Source organism: Amblyomma maculatum, chromosome 1 (assembly GCF_055883805.1).
Source record: "Amblyomma maculatum isolate TAMU_Amacu chromosome 1, ASM5588380v1, whole genome shotgun sequence".
In the NCBI taxonomy this organism is placed as follows: domain Eukaryota; kingdom Metazoa; phylum Arthropoda; class Arachnida; order Ixodida; family Ixodidae; genus Amblyomma; species Amblyomma maculatum.
In genome coordinates, this window is record NC_139344.1 from 247,286,586 (window position 1) to 247,314,365 (window position 27,780).

General features: G+C 43.7%; 3 protein-coding genes and 1 pseudogene across 3 annotated transcripts in view; 1 reads left to right on the top strand and 3 right to left on the bottom strand.

Moving 5' to 3' along the window:
* Positions 1-778, bottom strand: part of LOC146206162 (death-associated protein 1) — a 45,834-nt gene extending 45,056 nt beyond the window's left edge. The window contains exon 1 of the mRNA XM_084590793.1: positions 594-778. Within this exon, the coding sequence (XP_084446919.1) occupies positions 594-645 (52 nt within the window). The 5' untranslated portion in view covers positions 646-778. The remainder of the gene's footprint in view (positions 1-593) is intronic.
* A 652-nt stretch (positions 779-1,430) lies between these two features.
* Positions 1,431-5,469, top strand: LOC146206163 (NADH dehydrogenase [ubiquinone] 1 alpha subcomplex assembly factor 3). The gene has a single exon (XM_084590794.1). The coding sequence runs from the start codon at positions 1,452-1,454 to the stop codon at positions 2,004-2,006; it is 555 nt and encodes a 184-aa protein (XP_084446920.1). The 5' UTR covers positions 1,431-1,451; the 3' UTR covers positions 2,007-5,469.
* A 9,884-nt stretch (positions 5,470-15,353) lies between these two features.
* Positions 15,354-27,780, bottom strand: part of cv-2 (crosveinless 2-secreting protein) — a 230,100-nt gene continuing 217,673 nt past the window's right edge. The window contains exon 17 of the mRNA XM_084590795.1: positions 15,354-20,106. Coding sequence (XP_084446921.1) covers positions 19,922-20,106 — 185 coding nt within the window. The 3' untranslated portion in view covers positions 15,354-19,921. The remainder of the gene's footprint in view (positions 20,107-27,780) is intronic.
* LOC146206165 (uncharacterized) lies at positions 22,119-27,440 on the bottom strand (annotated as a pseudogene).

Genomic DNA, 27,780 nt, shown 5'->3' on the forward strand with positions numbered 1-27,780 from the left:
CAAAATGCGCGCAAAATAGACTTGTAGGCATGTCGAGGCATTGTCAACAACTGACGAGCAGTTTCAAGGTCATAGAAGCGCAAACGATATGGCAACATGCTGGTGCAAAACTGGTCTACCACGTGGACAGGCGAGGCTCCAGAGGCCATCTGCCCATCAGAACAGGTTATGCTGAAACACGCGGAGTACAGCGAGGCGCTCGTGCCAGAGGCGTGGTAGAGGATAAATCGGCAAAAAAAAAAAAAAAAAATGTTTATGGGCAAGCGCCAAGGTATATACAGCACTTCCCAGCTGATCAACAGAACGGCGTCCGTTCACGCTATCTTAAAGACTACAAAAAAATGGAATCGCCATCACCGGACATGCGTGGATTCAGTTGCATTGCAATAAGAGCTGAGGTGCGATGCATCCATCGTGCCGTTTTATTTTACAAAATTCTGAGAGACACTCGCAACAAAAGCTGAAAGTACTTGTCATCGGCAATTTGCGCAGCCTACAAGTAAAGGACTGCGTGCACACTGCGCTACTACGTGTCGATTACAGTGACCATATGCACGCGCACAAGAAACCTGCTGGCAAACTATTTTTTTTACCTGCAGGCGGATGGCCACCCTTCAGCTCGGTAGCCTCTTCGAGAGTAGACATATCTTTCACTTTGCTGACAGATGACAAGGTAACTTGCTAAAGACGCTCCGTATTCCCTCGCAGTGACAGTACGGAGACCTCCGACAAACAAACCTACCCTTTATCTCTTTCACTAATGCATTATGGGTACAGGCGCAGCGGGTGCAGCCAGTGCAGCGGGCAGCGGGCACGTAAACAAGTTACTTGTTTGCTTTGCAATCTTTTTAAAAAACAAAATTTTTAATATTTTAAGATGCCGCACAGACGACAGCCTTAGAAAACTGAACTAGTATAACGTGTTAAAAAAAAATTGTCATTTGAATGCAGCGTCTCCTACAAGTAGAAAAAAAAAATAGAATTTGAAGACCTGCCAATACGATCCAAGGCAAGGCGTTGTACAAGCCGTAGGCAGTAAGGGACGTATAATGCGTATAGCGCAAAAGTTCTCTATATAGCGCAAGTAAGGAACGTATAGCGCATACTCATGGGTCTGCTTATAGTGGACTAAAGAATATTGATCTACAACAGTGTAGTGTTGTTGCAGTCATGGTGGATCTACCTTGCCGTAGGCACAAGGGACAGTAAGGCAAGGGTGACCACTTGCAGTAGTGAGGTGTCACGCGCTTTGCGTGGGTATGACTCTTCCTGCGCTTCTCTCTTCCGATTTCAAGTCGCTTGCGTAATGTACTATTTTGCTGTAAACGAGTGAAGCACCGTAACTTTTTAATTTCTCCTTTGCAGCGATCACACAAGTGTGCTTGACCTCGCAGCCGTGATATCGTGGAGAGGCCTGTGGCAAACTTGTGAACAAACACGTGCGCCTCCGTATGATCTCCATGTTGGCTACGAGCAGGACCTTCCTGAGCAAGGCTTTCAAGCCTCAACGACTGTCAGTCCGCTGGACCGCCTATGAAGGGGATGGGAAGACTACAGTGACTGTTCTCAACCAGGAGAGGGGTGACATGCTACTCGTGAACTCATATTCACCGGCTGGGTTCCGCATGAATAACGGTCTGTTTATTGTTGGTCCGGTCGCTCTTTTTCCCAGAAGCGTTCTGCAGTGGAGGGTTCGGTCTGCGTCGGATATCAGCGCAGAGTCATTGTCATTGTTCACATTGCTTGAACCGAAGCTGGATGTTCTGGTTTTAGGTCTTGGTGACGTCAATGATTGTTTAGACATGGAGGTGATTCGATACCTTAGAGAAAAGAAAATCACTGTCGAGATGCATCCTACGGTCACTGCATGCACAACGTTCAACTTTCTGAATGTGGAAGACAGGAACGTAGCTGCCGCAATGATACCACCTGCGCATGTGAGTGCAGGAGACGAATTTTACTTGCAGGCAGGGAGAGAACGGAGAGCCCTTTTGGCAGCCGACTAGGAAATTGTCTATTTAATGCTTCGACCTCTAAGGTCTGTTTCATTCGTTCAATATTGATGACCCACTCTGTATGTTCAGATGTGCAATCAAAATAAATATTTAGTTCATCATTCTTTTTCATCATACTTTCCTTACCGTTATATTTTGCCTCCGGTACTCTTTCACACACCTTTTTAGCCATACATATTTTTTCAGCAGGGTCTGTGTGCATGCAGTGTTTGTTGAGTAGCTGCTGACTTAGAACGTTTTTTATTGTGTTGCAACTTGTATACTCTTGGTGTCAGCAACAAAATTTATACTGGTGGCATTTAAGTAGCAGCTGCATTTGTGCCTGGCTTTACATTACATGTTTTAACTAGTGGCTATTTGATGTTAATTATGATTCAAGCATATGGGAAGTTGAATTTTCCTCAGTGCAGTTTTCTACACGCATGGCAAACGAGCTTCAAACACATTTTAATTGCTTTTGCAGACATAGTTTGTCCTGCGGTTAGAATAACAATTGTAATAGTGAAACTTACCTCTAATTGCAGTAGTGTTGATACAAGGTAAACCGGCTCAGTTCCTGAGGAACTAACTGCACATTTTAAGAAAGGTCTACAGTTTTTACAACCCCTTGAAAGGCCTGAATATCTCAAAATTCTATTAAGGCTTTTGAAAGCTCTTGAAACATCTCTCAGAGTAGCAACATTTGATGCGGTATGTGTGTGGAATATGTGGTTTAATGTCCCAGAGCGACATCAGCTATTAAAATATGCTGTAGTAGAGGGCTTAAGTAATTTTGACCTCCTGGAGTCCTTTAATGTGCTCTATATGCTTTGAAAACCTGGGAGTAAATGGCATATTTCTGCAAGTTGCCATTGAAAGGCATACAAGAACTGTTATATGAGCACACTTTGTGAGCAAATGTCATCGGCCACAACATTGTGAAAAGGAAGTGCCAGCCAGCAACAAGTCATAGTGGGGTGCGAACTGAATCCTTTTGGTATGCCATTGCCTCTGAGCCTTATCTGGTCACCAGAGGAAGCGCAGTTCCCCAACTGTGCCTATGCATTCATAGGAAGAATATCTTTCAAGCACTGGCTTTTGATCTGACTTCTCCTTAAATGCAGTATTGTTGCCTTGCAACCTTTAGTATACTCGCGGACATTTTTTGGGTCTACAACGAAGGCTGGGCAGGAAAGGGAAGGTGATGGGCTTCTGTCCCCATCCCACGGAGAATTCCGTCACCCCACTACATCCCTACAGAGAAATTTATGGTGAAGTGGAGTTTGCAGTAGGCAGTAAATAAAATCTCTGAATGAACCCAACTGGACTGCAAGCTTGCCTCTGTTCAGGGCTTCAACTTGAATGGAAAAGAGGTCACATTACGTGTGCACTGCAAGCTTGCAGTCTGATTGAAACCAGGTGCCTAATCATAGTGGCTAATCATAATCATAATTGCAGTTTGGCTAACCAGCTAACAACTTAGCATGGTTCACCAATTTTCTGATGCCTACTATCACTGGTATTACTGTCTGGAAAAGTGGTTTTCATACTCTTAAAAACATATGCTTGAATATTACTGTCACCCTTTGCTGAAAAACCTTGTTCGTTGCAAGTTAAGTGCATTAACTTCACTGCACAGCTTTTCTTTTCTTTCTTGCACTTTATTGTTGCACTTCTGTGTGTCCAAGCATTCTGTGCATGGGGTGTTGTAATATGTTGAATTATGAGATGCCAAAGTCACCAAGTATTGCATAATTTATACCTAAATTCTGTCCTCTATTTTGATTACAAATAGGGACTACTAAATGTTATGCACTCATGGCTAAGACTCTAATACATATTTGGAAATTATTTTTTACTTTCGAAATTCGAAGTATCAGCTATTTTTTCGTTGCCTTAATGCCTTAATATTAAGCATGAACCAGTGCTGGTGGAATTTTGAGAAAAATTGAGCTGCTGTACGTACATTGCAACAAATCAAACTACTGTGAAAAAGTATATGCTTTTATCAGTGCTGCTTATCAAAAACTAGGCCACACATGTTGTATCGTTAATGTGTTTATCGTGTAAGAAGGGCAGTTTTCGAAATGATTTGACCTGAGTCTGCCTTGTTGGGGTACAGATACAGCACTTGAATGCTTTTATGCTTTGCGCACCCCTGTATTAATGCTGATTTTTTCTGTTCTTGAATTTACAATGCCCTGCAAATTCTCGGCGATCTTAGTAATGGCAACGAGATAAAAGCATTTATGGTGTGAATGAGTATGTACTGCATGTGATCACTATCAAACAACCATTCAATTAATGCAGAAGACGGCCCATGCCGCTCATGTCACTCTACAGGAGTGCCTGTCTATGCATTTGCCGAGAACAGAGTGGCACAACTTATTTTTCAGAGAATTTGGCCAGAATGATAACTAAGGAATTTTATGGTGGTAGTGGAATGAGAGTAATTATACAGTGCCCAGCAGCAAACACCTCAGACTGGACACGGCGATGAAGCTGGGTGGAGAAGTTCATGCTGTTGATTACCGATGAAGCTGGGTGGAGAAGTTCATGCTGTTGATTACCTCTGGATATGAATGTTGCTGTCTTACTTGAAAATTTGTCTCCATAAGAAAGCTGTGAAATTTTGAGATCCCTCTTTCCTGGTCTTACTGTGTGGCTTTAGGGTATAGTTTCTAGACTTGGTCTATAGACTTTTGCAGTGATGGCTTCCTGAGCATTGCCACATTGTTCACTGGGCTGTTGTATGCACTTGGTGCTAGCTCGATGGAAGTAGCAGCGGAGCCAGTTTTGTTTCAGCCCAGAGGGAGGCGTTTAGACATTTAATGATTGTGGATGAAGCACTAAGTTTGTCTCCTCGAGACATAGGGTGACTCATTCAGGACACTTCTGGGTAGCACTGTTGTATTGAGGTAGGTTTTCTTCTCAGGTCGTCTCATAGCTAGAGTTCTTTTTATTAAACTTTTTTTTATTCCCATCTTTTGAAACTATTTTTGTCAAGTTTTTTGTTTGTTTTTTTTTACATTTTTGCTGGTACCCACACCCTAAAGTGTATTGTGCTGCACTTCCTTTTTATTCTCGTCATTCGTCCTCCAGGGTTTTCATTCGCAGACAGACTGAACAGGCATTTCGCCACCTTTTGTAATTTTTTTTTACATTTTGATCTTAAAACTTTTCTTAAATGTCGGCCTTGTGAAGGCAGTTGAAAAGGTCATTTAACTATGCTTACCTATCAAAAAATGGTAAAAGCGTTATGCTAAGCAACGAAGTGACCCTAAACATGCATGTAAAGCTAAGAGCATAACTCTCGTCTCCAGCATTGCGAATTGGAAATGGCATGGTAATAATTTAAGTTCATTGCACGCCTTAGTTTGTAATTAAAAAGCATGCAAAATTTCATTTTTTAAAACGTCGTAGGTGTTCGCATAACAGGAGCATCGAAAAATAAAGTTCTGACAAAAGCAAACAACTTTCAATTGTCCTAGTGGCCTGTATACAAAGTTGCACGTGGCTGAAACCCAGCGGGCTCATAGCTGGTTCCTTGCATACCTCTTGCAAGTTCACCTTTTGCTCATTTTGCAGCTCATCTTTCAGAATTTTTTTCTTATTACTACTAGACTGGGACTCTGCCTTCTTCACATGTTGACAGTCCCTGTTGACAAGCTATTGGAGTATGGTAGCCAGGTTCAATTGCTATTTGCCTTAATATATCTGCTATTCCTGGGTTTCTGTCATTAAAGGGATAGACCGCATCACAGAGACAGAAAAAGGGAATGAACAAACTCATATGGACAGCTGTAGGACTTCGCTTCCGAATCATCCCAATATGACGCTGGCATTTAGAGGTTTCCCCTGCAGACGTTTAAAGTTCATCTGAACATAGTTTGCCATACACTGGCTTCGCTTTGTTGCACATATCATTTGGAAGGCCTCTGCTGTTCGTGTAGTATCCTGTACCCAATGCTTTTGCTCGGTTGAACTCGCACCAACTTTTAGAACCAAGCGGGCACAGGTCGTGTCCGAGTTTCATTGGTTGAGATGCAGTGAAGGTGGCTGAAGAAAAAAAAAAAATCTATGACTTTTGAACTGAATTTGATAGAGACATAATTCTTTCTGCTACATATTTCTCAATGTCAGAAAATTAGCAAGGCATCAAAAACAAGAATTTGGTTGTGCAAAAAAAAAAAGGTGTGCAGAGGAGACAACATACCGTAGGCATAACAGTACATAGTTCGCTAAATTGTATTGTAAGAAAGGCTGCTCGGTGCATGCATGGAAGGTCTTCACTCTGCCTGCTATTGACGGTTGGCGCATTTCCTCTATCTTCTGAAGTTCGCTAGGAGGGTAGTACAGTGTGCGCACTGGAGTTGGTGAGGCACATATAACATGCTTTCAATACTGAACCTGCCACATGGCAGAAGACTGTTTACATGGGTTTTTTTTTGTCTGTGTAAGGCCTGATTTTACTCTTTTCTTGCTCCCCAAACAGATGTTTTAAGAAGGATGACTTCTACCCAAAAATGTAGCATCTACAACACATGGTTTTAAAGTGTATAGGTCTGAGGATTCTATATAAAAATTAGTGAATACTTTGTTCTTGTTTTAAACCTATTCTAATGTTTATTATTTTAAGTTCAAAAAGAAGGTATTTGAAGTACGAGAGCAAGTCACAGATACCAACCAGATGCCTTATTGCAATATTTTTCTCGGGTGGCACCAAAGCTGGAGACGTCCTGATTCAAGGCTGTTGTGCATCTCAAATGATTGCTGTGGTGTTTAATGATGGCTTTCATGTCGTAGAAGGACAGGCAGGACTTGCACAGGTGCAGGATTGTTGTAGATAAAACTGTGGCAAATGAGAAAAGTAATGTTTTTTTTTTTTTTTACTTTATATGTATAGTGAGCAAGTGAGAAAGCAATTATGTGCTACAAAAAAATTAGTACTTATAGCAAATTGTATTTTTCCAAAAAGAAAACGACCAGAGAAAACCCCGAGTTATGGTAGTTTTGTTTGCTCTCATTCCAAAAAATCAGACCTCTGAGCAAAAGGTTTTATGTTTACAGTACAGTACAAGGTTACCACACGGTCATATGCAGCTATTCTTTTCTTTCCAGCAAGGATGCCAGCAGGTGATGACACCTTTTTTTCGGGGTTCTCAATGACAGAAACTAGCACTTAACGAGGTGAAAAATGATTAGGCTTTAAATAAATGGATGTAGAAATCACAGTGATATAATGGGGGCCTTCCAAACATTCAAATGATTTTACAACCAGTGAAGATTGCATGTAGTTTGTATTTGCAATAAGCACTTCTATACTACCTATGAAGATGTCATGTGAAGTGTGTTATTTGCAGTAAACATTTCTCATGAATCACAGAGACCGCGGAAGAAATTTGTCTCAAGTATAGTTTGAGCAGAGGGAATGCCAAGGATCCTATTCTAGTCTCAAAAATATTTTTAGCTTATGGCTTTGCAAGAATATGCAAAATATTGAGCTCATAACAATAAGTTTCTTGCTGTAATATTTGAAAATACAGCCATTGAAATGGAATGCCTGAGTTGCTTTGTTATCAGTGGATTGTGCAAGGACCAGGTGGAGTATGTACTGTCACATGATTGTGTCTATTTTCAGACATAGTATGTGCACCTTAACTACAAAGATTTTGGCCTTGTTTGAAACTATCAGTTCACCCTGTATGTTCACCTCTCGAGTTCTAAAGCTTTTGAAATGATCACTCCACTGGTGTTCAAGTGTGATGCTGTTGCACCACTCTGTGCCTGGAAGTGGCTATTTTGTTGTTGCTATTTCGGAGTGCTATGTTTGATGTGGCCGAAGCACCTAGAGATATAGCATCAACATAGTATGATGTCTGTATTGATTTACATTTGAGTGGTATCCTCAAAGTTGTCATTACCCGATTGCATTACCACGCATACAGACAACACTGTAAGGCTGGATCATTGTTTCGCTTGCTGGAACAAATGGGCAGATTGCAAAGGCCATAGTATTCAACGAAAAAGCATTTGCCAAGTATGTACACCACTTACACTGGTAGCAAAGTTTGGGAAGACTGTCCACTGCACTATTGGTTCTCAGTCCTGCAAGACTGCTTGATATAATGTATGATATATGATATTATATAATGTACTTCTCCAGTATTCGCTCCTGAAGAGAGTTTTCTATCTGGAGCAATTTAAAAATCTTTTAATAATTTTAGTCTTAGCATTAGCATTTTTTTTTTGTAAGTGCAAGCTTTATGTGTAAAAATAAAACTCGAGAGGAATTTCATAGTAGAGAAGGAGCAGGGAGATGAGATTCTTGTAGAACACAAAGCAAAATGAACAAGGGTTGAGGAAAGCTCCAGTGTACTAGCCAACATTTTGAAAAGAGGTCTAAGAGGTCTTCTCTTTGTCTCGGTGATAAAAAGGCAGACAGGTACAGTGTGCTCTTAATAAGTCCTGTTGTCGAAATGTTGCCAAGCGGACTGATGCCTGCCTCAAACTGTTGTTCATTTTGCTTTGTGTTCTTCAATTTGGAGGTATTCAAGAGCACTAAAGAACAAAAGTATTATAATCCTACTGCCATGTCTGCACTCACGTGCAGGATGAAAATCTTGCCTAGCCTAGCCTAGCCAATGTGATTGCTTTCCTAGTCAAATTATAATGGCACCACTGCTTCACAAGGCATTTCCAGTAAGCATATTCTTTTGTGGGTGCTGGTGCCGTGTTTTTGCACTGTCATTTAGCAACTCCTTCTAGTGGCTGTAGCAAAAGCACTGTGTTGATTAATTCATCGTTGCCAATCAAAGTTTACTTGGTATGGCTCTTTATAGTATGCATTTCCTAAGGCGAAAGCCATATTTACCTCGTAAGTGGTGTGAGCAGGAAGCGAAACGAAAAACATAACATGATTTTGTGTCAAACATGGGACGCAACCATCCTTTGTGCAGCATTCAAGGTGGTGTCAAACCATTTCGCTTCCCATTTAGCATCCATCTGCTAGTCAAGTTGGTGGCTAATTTGCAATAGGGATTCGCACCGATGACATATATACCTTTTGTTGTATGCCGTTTAGTGGAAGCGTAGGTGTCCGCCGAGAAGTGAGACAGATACTGCACCTTTCCTTTTCCTAAACCCAAACCAACGCCATGTGACACTTCGCCAAAATCTGTGCTAGTCTCTCAGTGCTAAACTGCCACGCAAAACTATGCCAAACAGCGCTTTCGCATGTCTTAATCAGTTTTTAAGCAGTGTTGAACCTTGGCTAATTTTTATGTCAGTGCAGCTAATGCCTAATGCCTTATTCATTTCATTTCATTTTTATTTGCTCATTTCATCTGAGGGAAGTGAATAAGGAAGTAAAGATAATGTATAGGTGCCTACATATATCCTGACAACTCCTCACGCTGTTCTCCCCGTCACCACACTTGCTATCATTGTTGTATTTAACAGTCTGAGATGTCCTTACCGACAATTTTAAATGTTTCACATGAAAAAAATAATTACATTGTGCAGTTTCACAGTGTTACCCTCTCTTCCCTCATGTAGATAGCGAGTACCTTCTTTTGTAGGTACATCTGGTGCAATGGATTCAGCATGGCAAGAACGCAGTTTGAAAACCAGTGAGAGCAGGACTAACACAGAATAAAGAGAACATGGGACAAGCACTATGCTGTGTGTGTGTGCTGTGCACACAAGACAGCACTTTTCCCGTGGGGCCTTTTATCCGTTTTTTAAAATGCGATTATTTATTAATATGCCCGACTCATTGTCCTTCTACAGCACGTCTCATTTTTCATGGGGTTTTGTTCAGTGTTATAACCAGGGTTTTGAACCGGAACTGAACTGAAAACCGGAGCCGAACTCAAATTTTCACCCAGAATCAGAACCGAACCGGACCGAAATTCTATCCGCCATCTTGGAACTGAACCTGAACCGGAACAAATTGGAGGAACCGTTCTGAACTGGTTCGTTCGTGGTACGGCTTCAGCCCACTTTGGTGGGTGACTTACCTTCATTATTTCTTCTTTTATCGCTGCTTATAAAGCGCTCTCTTCGCTTATTTTCAAAGCACCGATGCACACCGCCAGCATCACAACCATATTGAAAAATTGTCCCTTGCAAAAAGATGACAAGTACAAAGGAAGATATATTGCTATATTGCCACATGCATAGCACCAATTTCTGGTGTCGGGCTATCGTTTCATCCTGAACACAGGCGGCTGCTGCACTGCGCCTCTCATGAAGAAAGTTGCCCCGTTTGAGAGCCTAGCTCCTTAGGCAGTGAAATAATAGTGTATGGTTTGTAAGCCAAGTTACATATTTAGGTGAATAAATATATAACCATGTACAACTCAAAAACGAAATGAAAAATCCAGGTGTGTGTGTTCGGTTCTGGTTCAGGTTCACGCCTTTCGGGTTCGGGTTCGGTTTCCACTCCAGAGACACATTCCGTTCCGGTTCGAACCGGCTTGACCCTACCCAAACCGGTTCAAACGGGTTTCAATGGGTTCAGAAAAAAAAAAAACTTTGGATGCATTTTTTACTCCAATGTTTTAATACCGAGTTTTCTTTACGGTCCCAGTATATAATAAAACCTGAAAATTCATATAGTACTCCATCTATTGTTTTTGTCGTTAGATGTGACGGACTTCATTTGGTTGTACAGACTTTAGAAAAGTGTTTCTAATGAGTGACCGATGATTAAAGCAGGATGGGAGAAAAGAATTATTTTCACTGGCACATAACAAATTATAGCTTTCATGCGCAAAAAGAAATTAAAAAAAAAAAATCTTCCTGGTGCGCTTTCCAGGTAAACAAAATTTCACATGAATTTTAGTTTAGAGCAAAACCTCTACTACTCTATGTAAAACAATGTTCTGTCCGGCTCCCACTTAAGGACTTTGAAATCAGATCAAGGTCGAACCAAGCACACACCCCAAGATTAACGATGTGTATACTATATATGTGACTATATATCAGACAGAACGCGGATGCCTTTCGCGTTTCCATGGAGGTGAAACACAAAAGCACCCACCCATATGTTGTGGCCCAAAAGGTGCTGACAAAAGTCCCCTCCACCACGTATTGAGGTTGGAGTCGTTATAGTATTTACTGGACAACCGATATAATTGTCTCACTCCTGTGGCCGTGATGCGACCACCGTCTTGTTGCGCGTCATGGTTGTCTACATGGGTGTGCTGTATGCCTTCTTTTAGAACCACTTTGAGGCTGGACTGCTATATTTAGTCGCATAATTTACTAGCATCACATGACATCATGGCTGCACACAAATACGTTATGTGCTCAGTAAATGCTGGAAACTTTTTTATTTGCCAGCATAGAAAGATGGAAGGAAGAGGACATTGTCGAGAGTTCTTGGAGTCATCCAGATTTGATGACAAGAGAGGATGTTTTAATGCAGAAAATGCTCTCTCGACGCTGACTTGTGTAGGTGGCACATCAAGTGCTACTGAAGTTAATGAATACTGTTCTGGGTTCTGCAACTTCTCTTCTTCCCAGAATTTCAAAACACTAGAGTCCTTGCTTATTCTGGGCACCTTTTCAATGCGTCGAGCAAGCTCTGTACTCTTTCAATTTTGGGAGACCTGCCGCTTCTCCGAGTCTTTGCAGGCACTCTTCTCTTTCCATAAGAAACGCTTCAAGCTAATCTTCAGCTAGTGAGCTCTTAAGGACCATTTCTGCTGCCACTTGTAGCAGTATTTGATCATCGGCGGCGATCCTATAAAGTCGTTTCTATGTGGTGACCAAATACTGTTTTGCAAGGCACCTTTCCTCACTGATCGTCGTAATGTGATATTGTGGGTCTAAAAGTATGGCTGCACAAAACAAATCGCTTCCCAACAAAATCTCGCGCCTATTACGTGGCAACTGCTATGTTGCTCGCTATGAAGGTGTCAATTTTGGACAACTTTATGCAACATTTCGGCTAGGTACCGTAGAAATCATCTACTGTTGGTTGTTCCCTTTGTAGTTCAACAGTGGCTTTTCAGCTGGCGCCAATTGCACCTGCCGGCATCGCATCGCATGCGGCGGCTATACACGTGCCATGTGACTCATTGCGACGTCGAACGATAAAAAAATGAAATGATTTGCGTGACATTTTTTTAACAGATTCGTCATTTCGTTTTTGAGTTGTACTTGGGGAATTATTTATCCAAGTATGTAACTCAACTCACGAATTATGTGCCAATATTTCACTTCCTGGAAAGTCTATAGAATGGGCAGCTTTCTCGATGAGTGGTGCCATTGCGCAGTGCAGCGGCCACCTGTGTTCGGGATGAAGCCAAAGCCCAACACCAGAGATTGGTACTATGCATATGGCAGTGTAGCTTCCTTTGTTCGTGTCATCTTTATTCAAGGGACGATTTTTTAATATGGTTCTGATGTTTGCGGCATGCAGTGGGGCTTTGGAAATAAGCGAGAAAAGCTCTTTGCAAGCCGCGATAAGTACAAAAATGAAGGCAAGTTGCCAACGAAAGTGGGTCGGAACCATACTGAGAGCTGATTCGGAACGATTCCACCGATTTGTTCTGGCTCGAGTTCAGTTCCAAAGTGACGGAAGAAATTCAGGTTCGGTTCCGGGTGAAAATTCGGGTTTGGTTCTGGTTTTTGGTTCCCATTCCAGTTCGACACCCTGGAAAAGTCTGTTTACAAAATTTCATGCAAATCATTTTATTTTCCTACATTCAATGACGTTGCAATGAGTATCATTGCACATACATAGCAGCCCTTTGTGATGTGACGCCAACAGGTGCAGTTTGGTTGACCAAGACTTCAGAATGCTAAGCCAACACTTTTTCAGGTTTCAGGATTTTTTTGTTTTGTTTTTTTTTTTTTTCTTACTGATGGTAGGAAGGCCGTCTTGGGCAGCAATTTACCTGTCTGTTCTTAAGCTGTATCTGAACTTAGCACAAAGATGATTCCATAAGTCTACTTCTCCTTTTGTCTTCTCTTCCTTCTGTCCCTAATGATGTCTGCTTGTTTTATTTCTCTTGGCAAGTTATCGACTACTGTGCCCAAGGATGCGGGATCGAATCCCGGCTGCGGTGGCTGCTTTTCGATAGAGGCAAAAAGCAAGGTGCCCGTGTGCTGTGCATTGTCAGTGCGCATTAAAAAACCCCAGGTGGTCGAAATTTCTGGAGCCCTCCACGACTGCGCGTCTCTCATAGCCTGAGTCGCTTTGGGACGTTAAACCCCATAAACCATACCTTGACAAGTTAAACTATGTCAAGAATGAAGGTCCAATGTTCAAATGTGGAGACTGAGTGGAGCAAGGAACTGAGTGGAATTACAGGTAGGAGTATTAACTCATAAGATCTATTTGGTGTGCTATCGTTTTGACCAGTACAACTATGGTGTCGAAAAGAAAAATGCATTTCATCGCTTTTCCCACCATCACTGATGCGAATGCCTAAGACAGTCTACAAAGATGGCACTGAAAGTTAGAAGTGCACTATTGAGAGAAAACATAACTATTGAGTAACCTGGTCTGTGGGTTGCGCGGTGACAAGCGAGGTCGGGAAAAAAACCTAGTAAAGCAGGGAGAGGGACAAAGTCAAGCAGACTGACGGAACCTGCTTCCCTACGATGTTGATGCCATCACCTGCCCGTCAAGTTTTGTCAACAGTTTAAATATGCACTTCATAAATATCATGTAGGCAATCATATTCATTCAATGTTTGTGCTCCCACCCCTTATGTAATACCCCCAATGTGGGGTCTTTAAGGTAATAAAGTGAAGTGAAGTGAGCTTAAGAAAAAAAAACAGAGGAGAGAATGGTAGTAATTGTGTGATCGGTGAACTGCATCGTGAGAAACTGAAAGGAAGAAAAGCTCGTGAGGCAGCGGGAAGAAGCTAGCTTGAAGAAGCAATACAGGAAGCAAAAAAGGAGTCTTTATTCCAATGTCACTTGTGTGGACGAGGCCGCTTAAAAAACATAGGGTCCTTGAAACTGTCCCTGTTATCGTTTTTTTTTTCTCAACTCTGAACCGGTTCGGGCAGGGTAGAACTGGAATGGAATGTGTCTCTGGATCTGAAACTGAATCCAAAAAAATTCCAGTTCAAAACCCTGGTTATAATGTTACAATAGTGCTTATCACGTGTGCTTTTCCTCTCATGTTTAGTTTTCTTAGAGCCTTTTTTTTTTTTTTTTCTTTTTCAAATTATGGACCTGTGCCAATACATCCAGCTTGCTGTCTTTCACAGACCTATATGGCTGGACTTTACACTAAGACCAGAAAGAGCATCTGTCATGTTCTGTACACCTGCTTTACATAGGTGCAAGCTCTGCTGCATTCAAGTTTTGGGGCAAATGGTTGCTTGTAGGAATTTTTGTATTTGTTATATCTGTGAGTTCACATTTTGTTCTGTATGCAGGTACCTTTTACAAAGTATTATAATGTGAATAGGAATGAACAGCTATTTATGTTGTGTGGGCAACCGACCAAAGGTATTGGGGCTCTGAAAAGAGTACTAACCTCAGAGACTGGTCTGCTCTTGGTCTTTAGTCTTGGATCCAATCCTGTGCTTCTGCAACATTCTAGAGCCTTATGAGCCCATATCATAACACACCACATCCCTCTGAGCTCATTGCCTGCCCAGTGCTCATTTCACCTGAAACCATTGGCTGCAGCTCGTGACGCCGCTACTAGTCATGTATCAGAGGATTTGAAGTCACTGTCCTGCTTGGTAACCTAGCTGCTCTCAACACAAAAATTCTATTGTTATAGTACTGCTTTAAGCTATGAAAGCAAAGTTTTGCTACAATGACAATTATAAGGTTTGGCAGCTGTTAAGCTGGCAATGAATGATCTTGGGGAATTAATCAGAATCATTGTACTGAAGTGCCCTGCCGCCGTGGTGCAGTGGCTAGGGTGCTCGACTACTGTGCCCAAGCATGCGGTATCGAACTTCAGCCTCGGCAGCCGCTTTTCGATGGAGGCGAAAAGCAAGGCACCCGTGTGTGCTGTGCGATGTTAGTGCACGTTAAAGAACCCCAGGTGGTCGAAATTTCCAGAGACTTCCACTACAGCATCTCATGTCGCTTTGGGACATTAAACCCCGCAAACCAAACCATTGTTCTGAAGTGAGGCCAAAATTTGGTTGGGCCCTTTGTAGGGGCAGGTTGGCAAAGGGGCTGCTATGCTTGTTTGGTGTGGAGCAAAGCCTGATTAGCCACTTGCCTCTGACCATTTATGTTTTAACTTAAGCACATAGAAAAGTGACACTTCGTTCTGTTTTCAGAGTTATTTTGTCGCCCTTTTCTTTCGTTTCCCTGCTGTCTTTAATTCATACAAGAAGATCAACACCTGGGGAAAAATCACACCACTTGCTTATGGAATCAACAGGACAAAAAACTTGAATGTATACTGAAGCCGGTCTTGTGTCAACTAAACTAAAAACAAATTTTCTGAGCATGAAACCACAACATTCTTTATATCAACTATTATGTACATATAAGTGGCACTAACATTGTGCAAGCATTTATTATAGAAGCATGAAGCAGAAGGACAGATTTTCTACACTAGTAGTGCAGGTTTAGATGGTGAGGAACACTATACTGTCACAACAGGATTGTGCAAACGTACATGATGCCAATTGGTCCAGTGTATACTGTTTAATGCACACTTTATATTGTTCATAGCTGCTGAATGCTTTGTTCTTAATACAGATCAGATTTAGACAATGAACTGCATTGTTTAATCTAGGATTCTCACTTTACAAAACATGCTCAAATCAGTGGTAAAGGAGGTCACACTTTAGAACCACATAAATACAACAAGAGGGCACCTGTTGTCCAACGTGAAATAGCTCATAAACAACACATTTTAAGGTTTTTACGAAATGCACAAATGTATGTGAAATAAGTTAAATGATCAAACATTAAGTACAATGCATATTATCACAGGGCAAACTTATGTAGTAATTTTCTCAACTCTCTGCAAATGAATGCAACTCATCGCTACCTCATAAATGGGTTGTATAATGCCACTGCAGACATTGGTACCAAGTTTTATGCATACGAAAGTAGGGATGATGCTTTCACTTGGCAGGCAAGAAATGCAAAACATAATATATAACCACTCAAATGGGTATATAGCTGAAAAGTTTTTCACTGAAGAAAAATGAATTGTGATAAAGCACGCGCATACACATAAAGACAGTGCTATATAACCTAAATAAATTATACGGTCACAACAACATTCTTGCATGACAACAGAGCGCGCACACACACACAAATAAAACAAGACTAATGCTTATTAACTGAAACTGGTCAAGAAGTGAAGGAGCCAAGGGCAAAATATTAAAGGACACCAAAACTGGACCACAGCATGCACTTGAAAGAGCATCGAGTGTGCTGTATAACCACAACATGCAGCATAAACTTTTCTTAGTAGACAACAAATACAATATGTTATAATACTGAAGTGTCACAACAGCAAAAGTAAGAGTAGCCATAAGGCAAGGACTGCGGGCACACAAGTCAAGTGCGCGAGAAAATCTGCACAAAACACTGCCCTCCAATTTCAGCTGACATATTTGCAAGACCAAATCCTTTCACACTGGTGTCAGTACTAGTTTATTACAAAACATTTTTCTGAAACCCTTCAGACTTCCATAATTATGCAAGCTATTACATAGTATGAAATTTTTTTTTGGGTAGGTCTGTATGAATTCCGTACTTTGATTCTTTGCTTTTGTTGTTTGAAGTCAGAAACAAGACAACACTACTCTAGGTACAAACAAGCCAAGAGATATGCCAGAAATAATTCTTAAAAGGAACTGTAACAGACAATGAGAGAACTGAAAGATTTTCTTCAACAAAGGCAAATTAATAGCAATCATATTTTGGAGGCTGCATTTTAATAGAAGTTACCATGCTTCAAGTGACTGAATCGTGTGGAAAGACTTGTCCTGAGGTTGATGGTGCCAATGGGAGTCTGAACGGGAACTTTGATATCCTCAACACTTCCACATATTGGTGGCACTGTCTGAGATGTGAGAAACCACACTTCATAGCCTTGCCTTTATTTGGAGGATATATGTAAACAACATGCATGTGTATACGCCAACAATTGACTTTATCCTTCGCCACCGACCACTGCATCTAAATTACATTAGATTCCCTTCACACCATATTTTCAAACATCTTGACTGAGTGAACATATTCCAGATGACATGCTTCAACCTGGCATGTCACTTAACACACCAGTTATTCTAAATGTTCACATTTCGCCCCAAGGCTATTATCATATCTAAGAATTTTCTTCAGGGAAGGACAACTATGTGTATGCTTCTAACATTAAATGGAGTATTTTTTTCCATACTTCAGTAGCTCTAATTCAGCCCTTGCTGTGACAGCTGGTTTCATGATAGGCTGAAGTCACTACGGTATTACAGCAAGAACATTTTATTATCACATGCCGTGTTGAAAGATTTCGCATCCTAATGAGTGCACATGGTTACAAAAAAGAAAAAAGGAAAGCTTGCATTAAAATTTTATACTGGCATTTGAAAGCAATGAGTGTGATGACTGAATACTTGTTGAGAAGGACCGAGATAACATGCTTAACTGTTAAAACACAGTTAGGGAGCTGCAGATGTTTTAACCCTTTATACGACGGCAGGAAACATTTGTCCCACTAGCTTCAGTACTGACAAATGGACAGTGGTGCACCTATGTAGCATATTGCGTGCTGAATACTACCAAACTATCAAATTAACAATACAGCGCATTTTTCTCTTTTGCTAATAGGCCTGCTTGGTGTTCTGTGTATTTTTACAAGTGTGAGTGTACAACTCAGTGAGGACCGTATTAGTGGGAAAAGGTGAATTTGAATATTGTTCATGGTTTTAGGTTTTACCATCAGCTGGCTGCCTCATAACAGTTCTTGAAGCAATTTTCAGTTATGAAAACTTTATAAACCATGAAAAAGACGGAGGTACAGATATATACCACATTTAAGACTTTTTTGCAAAGTTATTGGTGTTACGGTTGAACTCATTTTTCAATAAAACCAGTGATTAAAACAGCTTTAAAGTGATCTCATCCAGTTGCTAGAGCCATTCTGAGTGCAATTTTGCCATTTGTATGCTTGTGAGACATGCATGCAGCTAATGACCTATAAAGGGTTAAATTTCTCTAAGAAAGCTTCAGTATCACCATGTGAGATACTGTGAAGCTGGCATACCAAACTAACTGTACAAGACAACAAAATAGCTGACATAAATGGAAGCTTGGTACAAAAAAGTTAAAATAGTGCTGCTCAAAAAGTCAACAGAGCAGTGTCATGTTTTTGCAGTGTCCAATGTTGTGGTGACATTCAGTGTAGGCTAGTATACACTAATAAGACTTATCCACCAAATTAGCAGTACAAACAACAGCTGCCACAATAATCTGCTGATTATCAACCCTACACTAATGCTCAACGTTATATATAAGCAAGAGGAGCCATGTGATAAAATTTTCAGGCCTCTCAATACTGATAATTTTGATGGTTTGGAAATATTTTTGAGTAATTTTTTGTGCATATGAAAATCAGTCGTGATGCTAATTAATATGAATAACTCCAGTTAAACACATATGACAAACGTAATAAATATTTTCTTGTACTGAAGCCTAAAGAATACATTCACTAGCATCACCTAGGTGTGTAATAAAACAGAAATGGTGAATACAAAATATCTTGTGGATACTAATCAGATCTCTCAATCACGAGTAGACCATGAAGTTTTAACGAGACGTAACGGCAGAATGGGAACACAGGGCCTATAGAATGAAATGTGACCATAGAATTTGTTGGTTTTGCCTTGCAATGTATTTACAGCTTTCATTTTGGAACTTGCGCAAGACTGAAAAAATGCCACAAGTAAAATGATTACAGAAAATCAATATGCAAATATGAAAAAAAAAAAATGATTTATGGTAGCTCAAATCTTAGCACATATGCTTACAGCTACTTGCAACCACGAACACACATGACATTTGATGAGGTACAATAAGAACAAATAGCACGTAGAACAGTGCAACCACACTGCTTTTGACAGACATAAATATCAACAGGCTCGGAACACGAATAACAAGCTAAGCTGCTCCGAGTCAATTGGACCAGAATGCTGATGCCAATGTCTGAATGCGGTCAGACCTGATGTTTTCGCATTGGACCTGGACACACCTTTGTTGAAATGATAGGAACCAAACAACAGACTATGACTGCCCCACCGAGGCTTGAACGTGCCACTATGTTGTATGCTTAACAGCAGCCATGCCACACAGCCTTCGAATTTAAGCTGCTCAACTGGTTTTCAGAACATAAAATCAGTTTATCAGTATCTGGAAATCAGATGCCAAAAATTGTGCAGATTCACTGTATGGCTAGTTGCCTTTCTTTTCAAGATTCTTCCCTTTTCCAAACAGGCATCACTCTTTGCAGTAGTAATTTAAAGCACTGATTCATGTATGTAATGCCATAACCAATGTGCCAAGCAAAATAATGGTCAAATTTTTGGGGTGGGTTAGTTTGATGGAAACATTGGGGGAAAGTCCAATGACGACAGTCTATGGAATGTCAGTTGTTTATCTTGCACATTCCGTGACCAAGAGTATGCACACTGCCGCCACGCGTCAGGACAACAGAGAAGACTTGTGGTGCGCATCTTACAAATTCCCATCAATAGTGCAGCATTCTACAAAGAATACTAGCACCTGCACTACTTTTGCATCTTGTCAATGCGTTAACTTGCGCTCCAAGTCAAAGCTATAAGCAGGGTACGTATTTGCGCGACTGGATTTAAGGGTGCGCAGTCAAGTGGCGTGGCTGGGGCGGTGCACAGGCCTCGGCGGGGGCAGGGGTTGGAGTGGGGTGAGGGGTATCGCTGACCAGGCAGCTGGCCCATCACGAGACCACGGGGCACTCGCTGGGCGGAACACAGCGATCCCTGTGCCAGACAAGGCCTGGCTTGCACTGGCATCCTGGCTGACACTTTCGTCGGCAGGGCCGCTGCAGATGATAGTTCTTGCACGTCCGCCGACATGGAGGACCGCATGGCGTGTAGTCCGAGCCCCTGGGGCAGTGCATTCCTGCGTGTAGTGGAAGCAAATTCTATATTGGAGGCTTAGGGTATTTTGGAAAGTGGTTGGTGGCTGCAAGTCCTTTCTAGTTGCACCTTCCCCTTCTGAACTGAATGTGGCAAACCTGAATGGTGAGGCAGACCACACTTTCTACAGCAAATGATCGAAACATTTAGTAGTCACCAGCAGGCACCCAACGCTCTGTTCTGGCGTGCCACTCTCCTCCTATCGCACCTCATGCTCTGCTTCAGTGTGCACGGAGCTGGTGCTGGATGCATCAGAAATAATTCAATAAAACACTGCACCAAAACCTGTAGTAGGTGTCTCAACAACATTTAAAACATCTTAACATAGGGAGTTTAAAATAGAAAAAAAATGTCGTGAGTAAACCATCGGTGCAGTAGACATCGATACTAAAAAAGTTAAACCTAATTAATAGTTCATTTTAGGAAAACCAAGGACAAACCGAGAATAATGGATAAACCCATTCCAACTAGCTCAATTGGCAACGCTATATTGATAGCCAATAAATTAAATTCAGAAATCAACTTTTTAATTAACATAGTCTTTAGTCATCAGATACAACATAAGCCTTCGTTCCAAAAAGCAGTCTGCTATTGTGAAACATCAAAACACTGATTTGTCTGCTATTTTGATTGGTTTGGAGATTAATGCAGGATGCCATGGACCATGGACCATGGCCCATTGTTACCAACCACTGCTTTAAACAATTGTGTCCTACCATCGCCATTGGTTCGAATGGAAATTTTGAAACCATCAAGGAGGAAGTTTTATATATCCTCCTTGGAAACCACAGGCAGAAGAGTGGCCTATCAGATTTTGAAATTAAGAAAAATTTATTTTCTAAAGCGCTGCAGCATATGGAAACCCACCTCTTTTTCACGCAAAATGAAGCGGCAGTTATTTGAACTATATGAACTGTACCATGCACGAAGATTTTTTATTTCTTTTTGCTTCAGCGCTGGGTGAAAGGAAAATATGACAGTGGTTTACACAAAGCGTAAGTTTTATGGCCTGAAAGGTAACAGCTGCTTTTGCCCTTCTGGGGATACACATGAATCCCCTGTCCCATTAATTCCGTGCATAATTATCACGCGAGTTTACGCGCGCTGTTAGGGAGGATGCGAGAGGAGGGCACACCTGAAGGATACAGGGGCTTTAGGTTCACCGGCCACCCCGCACTGCCTCCCAGTCTCCCGCCGCGGCTTTCCCTCTCTCATAATGTAAAAAATAGCGCGAAGAACACACGGACAGAAAGGGCGACGCAGACAAGCGCTAAACAAGTGCTTTGACCTGCAAGTTGCTAACACTGGCTGTCAGTTTCGTGTTGCCTACTGCTGATGCATTAGCACTGGCTCTGACATGACTGTGATTTCAAGTGTAGACTGCTAACAGAGCCTCTCTCCTCCCTGGCCTACCCGGGACCTCTCCAGAGACCAAGATGAGCGCGCCTCCCTCCCACGATTCTCTTAAGGAGGTAGGGTAGGGTAAATGGTACATGTTACATTATTTTAGAACCGAGTGCAGATATTTACATCAAATTTCGTGTGCTCACAACAGATGCCCCTGCGTACAATATGGGACACTTTTTTTTAGTTTAGATTGTTTACCTCTCTTTTGGCCCACTCCCAAAATGTCAGGTGTGTTTAATTATTCAATGTACTTTTTCTCTCTAACCAATCAGAGGAATGTAATGATATTTGGCAGTGTTTTTCTAAATACCCATAGGTTATATCTGAACTAAAGAGATGTCATATTCTTTTTGGAGTTTGTTCCCAAACAATAATACCACTGCATGCACAGAGCCAGTGTTATCATTCATATCATCTGCAATTTTTTTTAGTTCAGAATATTTAGGACTGACTATAGTAAATGTGTACAAAGTTTCACTGGAATCCGATGGATACTTTTTGAGAAAAGGTACATTGAATTTGAGGAATTTGCTAAAAACTAAATTTGAGAAAAATGAAGTTTTATGTTTGCATACTTCTTATGCATGCTCAAAAAACCCCAGGAGAATACATTTCACTGCTGACATTCTTGCAGGTGTCTCCACAACCCTTCTTAGAGTTCCTTTTTATCCGTCGTGTTTCCTTACTCTTGGCAGAGTCATACAATTCTGCCCTGTCAACACGCTGTTTGTCCATTCTGTTGAGGGCAATATCACAAAACACACCTGCAACAATTCCAAGAGCCTCCAGAATAGCTTTTCGTGCAGAGTTACCATCATTGTAGTAGGCTACAGCATCATTAGCTGCTGTCCTCAAGGTGTCGGCACTGACAAATGTTGTCTTAGGGCAACGACACCAGATGATTTGGTTCAGCGACTCATTGGTGTTCTGTGTTCGTCCATGAAGACATTTGCTCAGAAGACCTGGATCTGACAACACCTTGAACACTGGCTAGATGACGTCCATCACGGCCTCAGGAAGGTAGCTTTTGTGGGAGTAGGTCTCTTCCCTCAACAAGGCTGCGGTTATACCCACACCATGAAGATGGCACCTTTGGGCAGAGTCCATGGTTGGGCTTGGTATCTGCTGATAACTTATGAAAGTATATTGCCCACACCACTCGTCTCATATTCTCCAGACTGTCTGTATTTCCCCGAATAGCATTGCCATAGTAAACCTGAAAGGAGTCGATGTCCTTTTCTGTGAGGCGTCCTTTCCCGGAAAGTGGTAGACCATCAGTAAGCTTTTTCCCTTCGCATTCTTCTTGATGTTCCTGAGCCTTGTGCCCATTCGCTTCAGGACATGTCCTACACATTCATGTTTTTCTATGGCCTTCTCGTATGGCTGCGAGTCTCTCACAGAAATGTACGCCTTTTCCAGTGTCGGCCGATATTGCTGCTACGACGCCATGTAGTGAAGAATAACTCCGCTTCATCCATGTCCCATCCACTGTGACCGCAGTTTTCATCTCTCCATCAGAGGCGGAAGCCTCTTTCTTCAGTTCGGCAGCTTTTGCCATACTATTACCCAAAGCGATCGTAGATGCACAAAGAAGCCTCGCGTAGTACGATGCAAACTTTGTTGGCGGTGGCGGTAGATTGAGCACAGCACACATGATGCAACCAGATGCAAATCCTTTTCCGCAGGTACGAAAGGCATAAACGAACCTTTGATTTACTTCAAAGACGTTGCCAGCAGTGCGCCTTGATGTCTCAAGCACATTGAGAGCATCGCACTCGCTGCAGGCGCCATTTATGGAGGATGCCAAACCACTTCGCCTGTCAATAGCTTCTTCCAGTATTATTGCTCCCTTGTTGCACTTTGCAAGAGCGAAGTTGATTAGACGGTAGCCAGTCGTACTTGCCCCGTCTACATCGAAGGATTCACCGCTGATCCTCTCACCAAGTTTTGTGAAGCTTGCGCTTTGTCGTGCCGGTTTCTCACTGCCCTTCTTGCTATTACCTTTGAAAGTTCTTTTTCTGCTCCATTTGCTGGACGATCGTGCCATCTTCTGGGCAAGCAATACGTTTGAAACTCGAAACAGACACGACCACGACCGTAATACATTTATTTGCCATACATACCCAAGCAAGAAAAAACCGCGCCATAATGAAAAAAAAAAAAAAACTGCGAAAGACAACGATAAACAAACCGGCCTCACTCCGTCCGCCATTTTTAAAAGCCAGAGCGCGCGGCGCACTTCGGCGCGGCATTTAAACCGTTTTGACTGGGAGCTCGAGGTCGCGCTTCCGCAGGTTTATTCTTCATAGTGCACTCGATATTTCTTGGCCAAAATTGCAAATTCGATTTTTGGGGGGTTTACCCTACCATACCCCCTTAAAGGCCCACTGTCCACCCTCCGGTCGAAAATATTTTCTTCCCCGGTGACTGTGAGACTTCGCCCATAGAACGGAAGGCCGCAAAATGTTTTTGAAAAGAGTAACTAATAAAGCAGTTACAGCCACCGCAATCACCCGATTCTGTCATGCTTCTCTCCTTCCGTTCCCTCGCAAAGGTTTTTCACTCTCCTGCCCGAGATCGTCTAGCCTCCGCAAGACAAATTCCCCTTCCTCCTCCGCGTTTGGCGGGAGGTGGGGCGTGGCACTCCGCGAGCGCGAAAAAAAATAACGGCCGAGGGAGCGCGCGCCGCTGGATTCAGTCTGGCCGTGGCGAGGGAAAAGCGCGCAGCGAGCGGTAGACACCCATCCTTCTCCCATCAGTCAGCGAGACGGATCAATGGACGTCGTTCGCGGTACGTACGTCATTATTGTGGCCTGTCGGGCCAGCGCAGGAAACGGGGAAGCTGGCTTCCCAACGGAGAGCATGAGAGAGCTTTGAATTGTATTTTCGATGCTTTGCGGCGCGCGTGTCACTGTAGCATTTTGCACAGACTATCTCCGGTACCTGATCGAAACACTGGGCTCCTTTGCTTAAAAGGGCCTTCCCTGGACAGTGGCCCTTTAAAGGCCCACTGTCCACCCTCCGGTCGAAAATATTTTCTTCCCCGGTGACTATGAGACTTCGCCCCCAGAACGCAAGGCCGCAAAATGTTTTTGAAAAGAGTAGCTAATACCGCAGTTACAGCCACCCCAATCACCCGATTCTGTCGTGTTTCTCTCCTTCCGTTCCCTCGCAAAGGTTTTTCACTCTCCTACCCGGTCGTCTAGCCTCCGCAAGACAAATTCCCCTTCCTCCTCCGCGTTTGGCGGGAGGTGGGTCGTGGCACTCCGCCTGCGCGAAAGAAAAAAAAAAAAAAAAAAACGGGCGAGGTAGTATGGGCCTCTGGACTCAGTCGGGCCGTGGCGAGGGAAAAGCGCGCAGCGAGCGGTAGACACCCATCCTTCACCCTCAGACAGCGAGACGGACCAATGGACGTCGTTCGCGGGAAGTACGTCATTACTGTGGCTCGACGGGCCAGCGCAGGAAACGGGAAAGCTGGCTTCCCGAAGGAGAGCATGAGAGAGCTTTGATTTGTATTTTTGTTGCTTTGCGGCGCGCGTGTCACTGTAGCATTTTGCACAGACTATCTCCGGTACCTGATCGAAACACTGGGCTCCTTCGCCTAAAAGGTCCTTCTCTGGACAGTGGTCCTTTAAATCTTTTCGACGGGTGAACACGCGCGCGCGCGGTTCAGACTTTCCGCCGGGGAGACCGCAGCCGTCACCTCAATCGCCCGCTCATCCTACGCACTTCCCGCTGCGGGCCGTGAGCGCGAAGCCACGCCAGGTTATCAGAATGCTCTGACCCTTTCGCGTGTGCTTCTACCTTTTGATGGTTTTATTTCACCCCCATACGCAGCGGGACGGGACGTTCGCTCGCTACAGCGATTGTATTTAAATGGTGTATTTTGACATGTACTCGGGCAGAATAAAAGCCTGCTTGAGTACGCAACTCGAGTCCCCTCTGGCCCGAACCCACCGCAGCAGCGACCTCTCGCACCGCGGTGGGTTCTTTCTGCTAGCACGCTGGGGCTAGAAGGTGACTTCCGCGTCTAGCCCCCCGTTGGAGCGTTATTTCACGAGGAATCCCCATATTCTTGGCGCCCGGACGTGGAGCCAGAGGTGTGACAAATCGAGTGTCTGTGTATCTGACTACCGACACACAGACTAGCTATGGTAGTGAGCAGGACTGTCACTTTTAGTCTTTTCTAATACTGCAGTGGTGATTGCACAACGGCAACAAAGTAAAACCACCTAACTGTTGCGAGAGCTCAAGATCTGACACTACCTACTGTGATCTTATAATTTTCTGCTAGAGCAGGTCACACGACTCCACCGCTCTACAGCAGGGTGAAATGCGAACGCTGGTTTGATGGGGCATTCTCTCGTAGTGGTTTGACTTTACCATGCTCTACGGGAGGGCGAACAACGTAGCGTATGCACTTTCGCGAGCGAACGATAGCAGAAGTAACATCACCATCCGTTCTGCCGCGCCCATTAGCCAGTTCGACGCGATAGCTCGCAGCAAGGAGGCTTAGAGAAGGGCGGACTACCCAGTTTCCCTGGCTGCAAATGGTAACCACTTGAATTGCATAAGTGCAGTGGGAAGCCTAGTCAACCGAAGGTAGCTCCAGGAGGAACAACGGTAGGATTCTTTGTTTGTCGACATGTGTTCGACGGACTCTGGGAACCGAGCAGCGCACATAAGGACATGCTGGTATTGTGCCTGTGCGGGCGCTAGAACACAGCTTGCACTGCTGTGAGCGCGTTGTGCCGGCTAAACTCCAATGGCACTTTGCGCAACCATTTTTCCGCACGAGAGGGGTACACACGAGTCCTTCGAGATTGGTAATGCTACGCTGAGACGAGCTATATCGCACTATGTGAGCATCGCTGGGCATACGAGCGGCCCTAAAACTTGATTCAAGTTGTGTCATTTCGCTGCCTTCGCACGGTGAAGTTGCCAAACGGGTATAACAAGTTCGCAACAATGCCACAGTGGCTGCGTCGGGCATACGCCGACTGCGCGATGGAGCTGCATGCGAAGATGTCAGTGGCTTTACACAAAGCGCACCGGAATCCGAGCACTGCTGCGCGGCCCGGGGAGGACGCACTCCCTTCCAGCAGGCAGCTGCAGCGAGAGGCCACGCTCGGCATTAGAGCATCCCACCTCGTTACAACATGCGCCCACGGCAGAAATAACTGACCAACGCGCAGGGAGTAATTTGTCGTGCTGAATATATGACTGGACACTCTGTCGATATTCTGTGCGCCTATCTTGCTTCCAGAGCAAGCATGCGCTTTCTCCGTCGAAAAGATCGAGTCGGGGTGGATTAAAAAAAAAAAAAAGTAAATGGCAAAAAGTAGCTAGGGAAAAGGCAGCCGGGTGGGGAGCCGTGGACGTCACGAAGACCGTTGCGGCATCGAAAGTCAAGACCTTCAAAGAGTGGCCGCGTTCGTGGGCCAGAGCCTACTGTCACCGTCAAATAGATACCATGAAAAAAAAAAAACGGTTTTCTGTCGACCACGGAGCGAGCGAGCTGGAGTTCGTAGAACGGGCGCCTATGTCTACCACAGCGAAGGCTGCTGCAAAGAGAGCGCATTGGCGCCACTCGCGACGACCCGCGGCTGCGGCTTCACCAGCGGGAGCAGCTTGGCACCCCGCTGCGCACTTTTGGCTGCGTCGATGACAGAGGGGAAAATAGGCACGCGAAGAGCGTGGTGGTCCACCAACTGAGGCCTCTCGAAAGCTACGCAAAAGGTCGACGGAGTGCGAAATTGTATTCGCCGCCCTCGCGTCCCCGGCAAGCAACCCTAGGCGACCGACGGTGATGAAGCGGGACCTGCGGTTGCTGCGGTCATCGCACGAGCACCTCTGGCTCCGCGGAAGCCTGCGGTGGTCGTCGGCCCTGCCTTCTTGTCCGGCCCTCATGGCCCTCTGCAGCGGCGCCGGTGGCTGCGAGCTGTCTGCAACTTTTTATAGGTTGGCACTTTTCTTAAATGCATTTAAAAACTAAACGAAATTTAGCCGGCCCCAGTCGACATATCCCTTGGTGAATGCGGCTACTTCTTCGCCGTACGGCAGTTTTAAGGGGGGCAGTGTGGGGATACGGATACATTTGTATCACCTGTCCAATTATAACGGCCGCGCGTAATTATCACGCGAGAGAGGAAGGCACACCAGCCAGCCCGCACTGCCTCCCATTCTCCCGCAGCGACGCCTCCGCGGCTTTCCCTCTCTTCTCCCGGCCTAACCGAGAGACCCCCCCCCC